At 47.5% G+C, this 12,047-nt stretch overlaps 1 protein-coding gene across 14 annotated transcripts in view; it reads left to right on the top strand.

Moving 5' to 3' along the window:
• dlg1l (discs, large (Drosophila) homolog 1, like) overlaps nucleotides 1-12,047 on the top strand; it is a 72,076-nt gene that overhangs the window by 41,719 nt on the left and 18,310 nt on the right. For 7 of the 14 annotated variants that reach the window (XM_027030796.2, XM_027030774.2, XM_035527845.1 and 4 more), the window contains 7 exons: nucleotides 2,930-3,028; nucleotides 3,618-3,671; nucleotides 6,245-6,295; nucleotides 7,439-7,563; nucleotides 8,348-8,517; nucleotides 9,564-9,700; nucleotides 9,912-10,056. In XM_027030796.2, the coding sequence (XP_026886597.2) occupies nucleotides 2,930-3,028; nucleotides 3,618-3,671; nucleotides 6,245-6,295; nucleotides 7,439-7,563; nucleotides 8,348-8,517; nucleotides 9,564-9,700; nucleotides 9,912-10,056 (781 nt within the window). The remainder of the gene's footprint in view (nucleotides 1-2,929; nucleotides 3,029-3,617; nucleotides 3,672-6,244; nucleotides 6,296-7,438; nucleotides 7,564-8,347; nucleotides 8,518-9,563; nucleotides 9,701-9,911; nucleotides 10,057-12,047) is intronic. The other 7 variants (XM_027030818.2, XM_027030781.2, XM_027030802.2 and 4 more) reach the window with 2 other exon arrangements.

Below are 12,047 nucleotides of genomic sequence, written 5' to 3'. Positions count from 1 at the left end.
CACGACAACCTACCACCCCAGTCTATACTACGCCTTCTGTAGGACCCATGGCGCCAGCAGAGGACTTCCGGACAGGCAGTGTTGCCCCCATCTGAAGGCAGGCCTCCGGCAGCAGCTCGCCACGTCTTGCCCAATGCCGGTGCCCATCCCCGGGCACCAACCTCGCCCTGTGGCCCCTCCGGGTTACCCCAGCTTCTGCACTCTGCCTGCCAGTGTCACCAACTCCAGGGCCAAGTACCTCTACCTGCAGGACAGCATGAAGAAGAACCCCGCCAAGAGCTTGGCTAGGGCGGTGCACCTGGGAGAGAGGCTCTCCGCCAGGGCCGGGCTGCCCTGGGTCGCCCTGTCCTGCGCTGAGGTACGTGACAGACAGGCCAAGGCAGCCAAAGGAGGACACGTTTTAGGAGCTTGACGGTTTGGTGTCGCTTTGTGTCATATCGCGCTCCTCTTTGCAGTGTCTGCTTGACAAGGACCTCCTTGTAGGTGTGATTGCTGGAAAAACCTGTTCCTTACTTAAACGTCAACTGGTGAGAGAGCCAGAGATGTTGCTGGCTGTTTTAAGTTCAGAAGTAAAACTCCTCTTTGCTGGTTGGCTTTCAGCACTGCTGGCCGTTGCTTTGTGCCTGGCACATCAGAGCAAATCGCATGTGTGGTGTCGTGCGACTGCATCTGTCTTCTCTGCAGTCTTCTACTTTCCTGTGTGCAGTGGAATGTAAAATAGTAGTTATGAATAAGCTGTTGTATTCTGTATGCTTACATTGTCAGCAGAAACCTTCTGAAGAACATATTTTGTTAAACGTAATATTTTCTCTTTCCCATGGTGTTTTTTTTGGTCTACATTATGTTTAGAGCACCTAATTCTGGAATTAAATGTAATATGGAATGGTAACTCAGGCCTCTGCTTGATGCCATTGACGGGCACTGGTTTTGGCTTCTGATGGGTCAGGATCCTGTGGCAGACAAGCAGCACAGAAACCACATCTCCCCCCAGTGCTCTTTCACAGGTTCTAATTAGCCTTCAGCATTGTTCTGGATTGACCATTAAAGACGGTGTGTGTGTGTGTGTGTGTGTGTGTGTGTGTGTGTGTGTGTGTGTGTGTGTGTGTGTGTGTATGCATGTGTATCTATTCATAACACCTGCTGGCATGAATACTGAATGGCATGATGGTAGAGAATGGGAAACAATGTGTGTCATTCACCTCTTTTCCACTGTCGTGCCAAATGGTACCGAGTATGGACAGTAACCATTACAATCGTATTTCCACATGGACACGGTTTGGCAGAGAATGTTCACGCCATGCTCTGTGCCGCAGAACCGTTCAGGTGGGATGGCTTATTGACTTAGGGGTTCGCTGATTGGTTCCACACAAACGAAGGTAAGCCTCTTTTTGTAGCCTTCTCGCTTGTTGCCAGCATTTACCATTTGAAGCACCTCATATGCTGTTTTGCACACTTACAAAAGCACTAAAAACTGTCCATACAACTCCCAGTTATCCATCTCTTCAGACTCATGCAGCACTCGGAATCATTTAGCAGCAGCAACTGCCACAGTAATTATGACAAGAACAAATACTTTCTGGTCCTGATTTCCAGCATAACAGTTGTGGAAAAAGAAACCGCAAGCGATCTGAGGAGTCCGCAATGGCCTGTGGCAGGTTGGTCCCAGAGTGGAAAAGAGGCTGTTGTGTGCGTGTTGGCGCAGTATTGTGTGTAACTGATCAAGTAACAGTGGTAACTGAGCTAACTAACAGTGTCATGACATATTTAGAAGGAAACTGGTATTCAGGGAGTGTACATGGGAATGAAGGGTTAGAACACTGAACCAGACCCAGCTGTGTGTGTAGGACACTCGACCTGACCCTCTTGAGTGAATGTTTAGCTGAGTGAAGTAGGAAAAAAAGCTGCAAACTTTGCTTCAGGATGTTTGTGTGTGTGTGTGTGTGTGTGTGTGTGAGAGAGAGAGAGACAGAAGAGTGGTCTGACTCCACCCGCAGTTTACTAATAACTAAAGAAGAAAAGCCAGTGTAAAAACTTTTGAGACTGTAAAGACTCTTGTGATTGGACGACTGAAGGTCCCTGTCTTGTGTAAAATAGTTTGGTAAAGATCAGTTTCCTTCTTTATACAGGGCTCATCTATTTATTTATTCTCTTTTTTTTTTCTTTTTTTTTTCTCTTCTAAAGAGAGAGATTCATCTACAGCTTCAGTTAACACACAGGAATTCATCAAAACAAGAACATGGTTAAAAGGTTTACACTAGAACTGTTCATAAATGTAGCCACTCGATGTACATGCTTTTTAAGAATGTATTCAGTGACCACTCTATTATTTATGGGATGATCCATATCCATACGTTTGTTGATGTAGGTCCTCTGGTTTTGGAGAAGGGAGGTTGGAAATGCACTGTGTGGGACACGCATGCAGGGAGGCTGGTGAGAGAATGAAAACCCTCTGAGGGCTCCCTCAGGGGATAAAGCAGAGCTCCATCTGCCTTCTGTAGCAAGGCTTCCATGATCTGTGGGGGGGGGGGGGTCCTCAATGCACCACTGTTCAGTTCACATACAGTCAACTCTCACTCTATCCTAAAATGACACACTTGGCTTTACTTACTAAGGACTAGTGCGTTTTCATTGTATGTGGGTGCGAACTATAAAGCAGCCGGAGTCCTCAGCAGCTGGTGCAGTTGCGCTCACCTGCTAACCTCTCCCATTCATTCTTCATCAGTTTGCCTCTCAGCACAGCCTGCTTCTATAAAAAACACACAGGGAACCTCACACACTTTCGCAGCGCCATACCCACTGAAATGGACCACCTTCACACGCCCACGCTTACCACTGCCCATCCCCCTGCGGTTGGGCCCTCCCTATGTTTACTGTTGTGTATAGATGTGACCTGACCTCTTCCCACCCCCCACCCCCCACTATTGTTCAGCAGACAGATGCTTCCCCGCCCTCCGCTCCCATAATCCCTGTGATCCCAATCTCGCCTGTCCCAGCGGAGACCGCCGTCATCCCTTCGCCAACGTCACAGGTCTTTTTTTTTTTCTTTCTCTCCCCCGTCTTTACCTCCTCTCTCTGTCCCTCTCTTTCTCCCTCCCACTCTCCCTCTTTCTCACCCTCTATGTCTCTTTCTCATTTCCCTCCATCTTTCCGTTGGTCATTTTTTGTTGGTCCCTGCCATTCCACTGCCCTTTTGACGGGGCTGTAGAGATGAGGGAGGGAGGGAGGGAGGGAGGGAGGGAGAGAGAGACAGACTTCCCCTTGCACCACGAGCCCGTGCCAGGTAGCAAGAGGAAGTGGGTTTGCAGAGAGGAAAAAAAATAGCAAGAGTGATGGGGGGGGGGGGGGGGGGGGGGGGGAGAATTTCACTAAGCGTATTCTGAGGAGCGGCACTATTCATTCATGCTCCAGTATTGCATGTTCTGCAGCATGAGGTGCCATGTACGTACATACCCAGCTTGGCTGCCTCTGTCTGGAGTGAAGGGCAGTGGTGTGCTACGATGGGCGGCCAGCGCAGGCTCTTGTTCCGGTGGCCACCAGCCACGGAGCTCCTCTAGTGGGATAGGTGGGTGCAAGAGCCGCAGGCTGGGGGGGTCTAACTCGATTACTGTCTCTTGCAGGCCAATCCTGCCCCCGTCGTCGTGAACACGGAGAGTTTGGAGTCAGCCCCGTATGTAAGTCACTCTTGTTTGTTTACAGCTCACGCAGGTATGATGAGTTGCAGATGTTCTAAAAAGCATTGTGTCTTTCTGGAAGTCCATTGCAGGCAGATTATGGCAGATAGGCCCCACAAATGAACTAGAGCAGTTAACCTTAATCTAAAGGAGAATAACTGCTCACAAACCATAACTTGTTTAGGCTCTGCATGCTAATGCTAAGCACAGTTGGTTGTGCTTAGGGTATAAATGTATATGCTCTTGCGTGATTCACTACACCGTGTAGCTGTGTATCTTCTTCTTTTCTCCGGCACAACTTGAGACTATGGGACGTGAGCTACCCTCACAATTCTCCGCGCTCCCATGTGTGATCGTGTGTGTCCCCCCGAGAGGTTGGATGTGTGCAGAGACGGTGTGGCCTTCGCCAGAACTAAGCCGTCCCTCTGGGAAGAGTAGAGCAGCACTCCGAGCACCATCTGGAGCCCCCGTGGGACCTGCTGCCTTTTTGTCTCTCATAATTGGGGTCCTGTAACTGGTATCCACGCAGATATGTAGTGTGTCGAGAAGGCGCCAGCAAGTTGCAGACATGCGTTTACACACACGGTGTTTTGATGCATGTTGCTGCATGTTAGATTGGCTGTTGTACAGTCACAACTCTGTGCTTGGCCGGAGTGTTTGGCAGTGTCCTTCAGGATGTGTTGTGCAGGATATGCTGAAAGTGTGTGCGCCGTGCAGTACTGTCCATGGTGCTGAAATCAAATCCAACCAGCTCAAGCTACCCAGTGAGCTCTCAAGGCCCAGCTTCTCCACCAGTGCGCTGCTCAGTCAGCGCCGGCCTCTTCTGCCATTTTGTGTCGGGGAGTTGTAACTTCATTTCTCTGACATGGTACATAAACGTCTTGACTGACGCTCTTGTAAACCTGCAAACAGTCCTGAGCAGAAAGCTCCGAGGACTAGATATCACGCATGCCGAACTGTCCACTAACGTGCCAGCGGGACAGTCCTGCAGCAGTAGAGAATTGAACAAAGATGTTCAAGGGCAAATAACTTACTCCACCGCAGTCTCGTTCGTCCAGGAAGCCGAGCACCCTGCGTGTGTCTGGGGAGGGCAAACGACGCTCTGGTGCTCTCTAATGGCTGCGCTCCACGTAGATCGTTCAATAACCAAGTTGTGTAAATATTTAAAGGCCACTGTGCGAGTGGCAGGAGAGTTTGATTTCTGCCGTGTGCGTGGAGCTGGTGGCTGGCACGGCTGTTTGCAACGCAATGGAGTTTTTACGTTATCTGGTATGTACCTCACCATACACAGGTGCACTGAAACTGGCAGACTGGAATGTCATATAGCAGCAAACAAATTTTGGGGGCGGGGGTTCAGTGTGACTTGCACTGCTGTTAGTACTGAAATGCTCTTTCAGCTTGAGGTGCTGTTCATTCTGATTGACAGCTGGGAGAGAAGTCTGGAGGTGGGCTGTCCAAGCATGGGTGTAGGTGTGTGTGTGTGTGTGTGTGTGGGTGTAGGTGTGTGTGTGTGTGTGTGTGTGTGTGAGGAGCTCAGGCAGCTACGCAGTCTTCATTGCTACTCATGCCTGCTTTGCAGGGGGTCACAGTAACAGGTCTGACCCCCTGCCATGAGCTGCGTTTTGTCTGATTTTACCAGTGGCTGAGCTGTGATGCACGCTGCACACACAATTCTGAGCTGACCTGAGAACCGAAGAACTGAGAATTTTTGTTTTTTGTTTGTTGTGACACGTAATGTCAAAAAGGGGAAACAATGTTAAGACTTTGGAGAACATCCCTTGAACATTTGTTATGTATATCCTCCAATATCTTAGGTGAAGCTTGCCTTGGGAGTGTGTGTGTGTAAGACAGACAGACAGACAAGGAGTGATTGACAGATTAGTTTTATTATGAACCTTTTTGGGGGTGAAGTGAAAGACAGATACCACTACATAGGTATCTGTATTGCAGAACAGTTCTGCCATCCATCTGAAAATGTTTACATACATTTACAAAAATTAGCTGGTGGTAATTGACACATATTGCTGGCATAAAGCAATAGCTGGACATCTAGGTACAGAAGGTATATCAGTTAGCCATCCCTTTTCTACAAACCAGATTAATTAGCTTCTGCCACCTGCATTAGTTAGCTTGCATGTAAGTACCCAGCTCGCACCTGAGGAGCAGTGTTGGCACTGTGCCCACCAGCACTCTTCAAAAATAAACTTTGTGATTTATTATGTCTCTCCTTATGTCCAACACTGGTGGGGCACTGGCCTTGATTTGGATTTGACTCCAATTTCTGCTCTAATGGGGCAATGATGGCTTCAATTTGATGACTTTGACCTCAGGATATCTCCAGTCAGCCTGCTGCATCAAAATGATATCCCAACTAGAGTACTGACAAAAAGCCCATCTGTTTTTACTTTACGTTTAATTTTATTTTATGAATATATATATAGCTGAGATAAGACCTGCTCCAGATATTTTGTTGCTTGCTCTCTGAAGGTTGCTTGGATTGAAGACACTCCAGTCATGCTTGACACTGTTTTGCATGTAATATGTTATATAACGTCTGTGTGATTTTCCTCGAGGTCAATGGCACAGAGGCGGACTACGAGTATGAGGAGATTACTCTCGAGAGGGTGAGTGGACCAAGCACTGTCGCCATTTTGTGTTTGTGTGGGTGTTTTTATGTGTGTGCGTGCGTGCATGTGTGTGTTTGTGTGTACCCACTGGCTTGCTCTCCTGGTTTAAGCGTCGATGGTCTGCAAAGCTTGGCCACAGGGAGTATAACTGTTATCGACCAGTCGCCATCGTAGTGGGGCAGCACACACTGAGCGCACTCGGCCGATTGACAGGAAATCATGGCGATAGAAGAAAGACTGTGAATTGGATGACATCTCTTCTAATTTAATTAATTTGCTGTAATTGCCTTCCCACATAATACCCTGTGAGATGTGTCAACAGTAAACAGCAGATAAGATCCCATCAGAAAGAGTTGCGCGAGTTGTTGTGACTGTTACATTTCTGATCCCATTATATGTCACGTTTAAAGTTTTCTTTCCCCATTTTTAATCATGTCACGTAAAATGACCCTTTTCTTATCACCCCTCACTGAACCAGTGGTAAAAAAGCAGCATGCATGCCCCCCTGCCCAGCTAAGTTAAAGCCCGGTAATTAAAATGCCAGATGTCAGTGGCAGTAGCGGTCCAGCCAGCCAATGCAGACCTCTCCAGTCTGACAAACATGCCTTATCTCCGCGGTAACCAGGGAGGAGAGGAAAACGGAAGGGTGGGGTTACACAATCTTGCCTTTTCCAGCTGAGACGTAATCCCTGATTGGGCCTATGGCTTTCTCCGTCCTGATGTCTGTGTGGCACGGACAGCGTCTCACTCTCCAGTGCACATTATTAGCCCAGCATGAATAAACAATGCTGCTCTCGGCAGGCTGTCCTGCCCGCTTTGCTGATCAGCTACCTGAGCACCTCCCCCTCGACCTCAAGGCTTTGTGAGCTGCCTAAATGGCAGTGTTCGAGCGTGCGTGCACACACACACACACACACACACACACACACACACACACACACGCATACACAGCCGCCTCCAAAATGGCTTTGTTATCAGAATAGGATGCATTCCATATGGATTTGTCACTGGCTGCCAACTGGCCCGATGCCCCTCTAGCTAGTCACCAGCAACGACTAGCAACCTAAAGCTCACGTCTCGCAACCAAAAGCTCACGTCGGCGCAGCCTCACCCTCACTTCGTGTCTCACCCTGTCTGCAGGGGAACTCGGGCCTGGGCTTCAGCATCGCTGGCGGCACCGACAACCCGCACATCGGAGAAGACCCCAGTATCTTCATCACCAAGGTCATCCCCGGGGGTGCGGCTGCTCAGGACGGCCGACTGCGGTAAGTGCGCGTGCATGCCCCGAGCCAGAGTGTCACTCGCGCAGACGAGAGAGGGCGTGGAGGCCACTGCGGGGGCTTGAGAACGCTGTCAGAGCCTCATTAATACTGCAGGAGCGACAGGGACACAGGGGGGGCCCTGCAGCGACAGAGATGACAGGCCGCTAGCGGAGTGATGACAGGCAGCTGGCGAAAGATGGGGTAGCGCCGTTCCTGTGAAAGGGGTCAGGCTGCCTGTGGCCCGCGCATGGGTGGAAGCCTGGCCTGACTGGCCCTACGATGTGTCTGAGTTACTAAGAGAGGCTTGGATGTTCCGTGAAGAAAAATTGTCCGGACCTCACATGCGTGCACGCATGCATATGGAGCAAGAGCAGTCACGCCCTCAGCATCCAATTTGATAGGTGTGTGTGTCCCTGAATGGATTAGCCCTGTTCGGTTTGTGTCTGTCCGGAATAAATGAGATGTATGAGTGAGTGGTTTGTGCGTGCATGTGTGTGTTGGCATGTGCCTGCGTGCATGCATGTGTGCAAGCATTTCCAGGGTAAAATTATTTGTCATGGTTGCATTTAGAGATTGGGATGGAGAACGGTATCCAAGGTTCACACAAGTAACCGAAACAGGAGATTCTTTTCCTTCTTCCTTACAAGACTTCTTAAGAGCTCTTAGATATATGATTTTGATGGGAATGTCACCATTGATGAGTTCTGCTGCTATCGACAAATGTGATTTAGTAGTGATGAACTGGGCGTCTACGTACACGCGTGTTGACCCTACGCTCTTCGTGCAGGGTGAATGACGTTATCCTGCGTGTGAATGAGGTGGACGTCAGGGACGTGACCCACAGCAAAGCCGTGGAGGCGCTGAAGGAGGCTGGCTCGCTCGTCCGCCTCTACGTCAGGAGGAGGAAGTCCGTCTCCGAGAAAATCGTTGAGATCAAACTGGTTAAAGGACCCAAAGGTGTGGCTGCATCTCCACACCATCCCATACGCTGGGACTCCGTTCCCTTATATCTAAAGCTTGTGCTGGTTATTCAAGAAGAGCTGTGAAGTAAGATACAACTGCTAACTCCAATGGCATTACCCACACGCATGGTTTGATTTACCCTGTTCCCTATTATGTATAAGGAAATTGTATTGTATTGAGTATTGTTTGCTGTTTATTAGGCTGTTAACTAGTGAGGAGAGATGGAAATGTCTTGGAGTCCAAGAGGCATACTGAATGACAGATAGATAGGTAGACAGATAAGTAGGTTGGTTGATGGGTAGGTTGGTTTTCAAATGCTTGATTAATTAATTACAAAGTAACCCCCTCCTTAACTTTGAACAAGCCATATGTAATTATGGTACTCTCTCTCTTCTCCTCATTCTGTCTTTCTTTCCTCATTGAATTCCCTACTAATCCTCAGCATATTGCAATGAAGGAGACGCTGCTAAATGAATTTTGGGATTGAATGCCGTTGCTGTGGTAACATGGGGCGATGCTCCCGGTCGTATGCTGGGCCAGGAGGGCTAAGAAGCTCCTCCCTCTCCTTTTCATTCTCGGGAGATCCTCTCCCGGCGCGCTGCAGGCAGTGCTGCTGCTTCAGAGCCTGCCCCCCCCCCACCCCCCTTAACCGCAGCAGCCTCTCGTCTTGGAGCCTGCGTTGCCATGGAAACTCTTCTTCTCCCTCCTCCCTGTCCTATACTCTCTGGTTCCGTGGCTTCCTGATCACGGTGGCATGTTTGTTTGTTTTGTTTTGTTTTGTTTGTTTTCGGTGGACTATAAAAGGATATCATCAGGATTGCTCTATTTTTGTAGATTTTTGATGGAATGCAAATGGTGTTTTTGAAGTAGCAATAGCATACTGCATTAGATAGATTTACTGTAATCAGCGTTGCGCTTTCTACATTTACAAGCCTTTTTCTCCCCCTCACATCATGCCCAATTTACCACTGCAGTATTCACTATTTTATGAAAGCATTAGCACTGACCTCCCCCTGTTTTGGTGTTTTGGTTCATCCCAGGTCTTGGTTTCAGTATAGCAGGGGGCGTAGGGAATCAGCACATCCCAGGGGACAACAGCATCTACGTCACCAAGATCATAGAAGGAGGAGCTGCACACAAAGACGGGCGGCTGCAAATAGGAGATAAACTTTTGGCTGTGAGAAGTGATCAGTACTCAGCAGATCAAACACAGGAAGCTGTTTGCTATTAACATTAATGCAGACTGAAGTAAGGTGTGTGTGTGTGTGTGTGTGTGTGTGTGTGTGTGTGTGTGTGTGTGTGTGTGTGTGTGTGTGTGTGTGTGTGTGTGTGTGTGTGTGTGTGTGTGTGTGTGTGTGTGTGTGTGTGTGCGTGCGTGCACGTGTCAGGTGAACAGCACATGTCTAGAGGAGGTGACCCACGAGCAGGCTGTGACCGCCTTGAAAAACACAACAGACGTCGTCTACTTGAAAGTAGCAAAACCCAACAATGTCTTCATGAATGACAACTTCGCCCCTCCAGACATCACTAACTGTGAGCACAATCTGCATATCATGACTAGTATAAATCACTATTATACACATTATTGTTACTATTATATACTATTGTATGTAATCATTATTAGTATTACATAATTATTATATAATTATTATTACTATTATATACTTTTGTCACTATTATTTACATTATTGACTCCCAGATTGCAACACAGAGTATAACATGAAACATTGGCACACTGAATTTAATGCAATCAGTTAAAACATGGACCATTGTCACACTGATTTCACTCTAAGATTTTTAAAGCTATGTTGTATATATTAGCATAAGTGCATAAACATTTATTGTTGAAGAGCAATTCCTTGGGTGTTCACCTTATTTCACCTTTGCCACATCATTTCTAAGTATCTCAGTTTTTACATCAATTACTTTATACATTTATAGTTTATATTACTTTATAAATAATTTCTTAAAGCTAATTTATATAAAACCTCCCCATTTGTTAAGAACTCGATTCAGTGGCAAAATACATATTTACTTGCACTGTATGTGCGCCTGGACTGTCAGGGACAGAAGTGCTCCTTGTAATTACTTTGTCAGGACTTCTTTAAAAAAATATAATGCCTAAGTATTTAGTATTTCGGTTTTTTTCTGTTTTCGTCTGCTGCGCTGTGCCTACAAAGCACAAAGTATTTGCTAAGCAGAGAAGCAAACACCATTAACAAAAATGTGTTTGCTGAGTAAAACTGTGAGGTACATTCTGATGTAGGTTGTTTTGAACATGTCTTCATGTTAATATCGCAATGTTCAGGGGATTGTTATTGGTTGTTGATTATTGGAATATTATGGAACATTTAGGAGAGAATGAAAAATGTTTCCTTCTTCTCTCGACTTCTCCAGCAGTGGTGCATGTTGATCGCAGAATGAGCTAACTAGCAACAGTAACTAAAACAAATGCAGCCAGAAAGCGTGTTCCACTGATGCAGTTTCCTGTTTTTAAACCAATAAAAAAACTGGAGAGGTTTGTCCAGCCTCCACCGATATAAAGCTCAGAACCGCAAAGAATGAAAATGGTTCGAACAGGAATACGTTGACCACTGAGACGAAAAATAGGGCTCACTAAGCAAACAGAGAGAGAGAACTTCATCTGATTATAATTGTTTGCCAATCACTGCTGCTGAAAAAAAACAAGAAGAACAAATCAAAACTGCATATATTGATATAAAACTGACATTTTTGTTTAGAAAACGCCGAAGGCACATCTAACGGTATCAATTGTGATTTTTAGTAACATTCTTTTCCAATATCTGAAATTTCAATATGAGAGCTTTTAGATGCCATTGTTTGCAAATATTGAGTGTATAAACAAAGGGTGAAGTCAAAACAGTGGGGGCACATATTAAATGTGCGTCACGTATGTCAAAGCTGGCGTCTTTTAATGGGCCGATCCAATAGATCGTAGCCTCCCGGGTCTTTCAGGTCAAGCGTGGCCTGCCAGGCCCCGTCCTGAGCTTCTGACACTTCTGCAAAGAAAGCTTGTGTTCTTGTGTGCTGACTAAAGAGTGCTACACCCGTTCACCAGCGAGCACGGAAGCTTTCCGTTTTTGATAGCGCAGCCAGCGTTTGAGCGCTGGCCAGCTGTTCTTGCGGCCTGCAAATAGGGCACAGTCTGGAAGCTGTCACGCCCAGGGTTTGGCACAGCCGCCGCAGTCCGTGGGTGAAAGAGAGGCAGGTAGGGTGAGGGAGAGGGAGAAAGGGAATTTGGAGAACGAGGGAGGCATAGCAGCAGCGCGAAAGATGGACAGATTGAGGCAGAGACAAAGGGAATGAGGAAAGAGAGCGCGGGAGAGCTAGAGAGCTGTATCGGTTTACTGCTCGACCTCTCTCTGAGCTCCAGAACCCGTCCCTCCCCCTGGGCTCCACGTGTAAACAGAGCCTCCGCTGGACAGGAGACTCACAAAAGGCCCGTGGAAAGGATCGCTTACCACCGTGCCACCGGCGCAGGGAGGCTGGGCTCTCGGTGGGCA

Source organism: Electrophorus electricus, chromosome 7 (assembly GCF_013358815.1).
Source record: "Electrophorus electricus isolate fEleEle1 chromosome 7, fEleEle1.pri, whole genome shotgun sequence".
Classification (NCBI taxonomy): domain Eukaryota; kingdom Metazoa; phylum Chordata; class Actinopteri; order Gymnotiformes; family Gymnotidae; genus Electrophorus; species Electrophorus electricus.
This window is presented reverse-complemented; position numbering and strand designations above follow the sequence as displayed.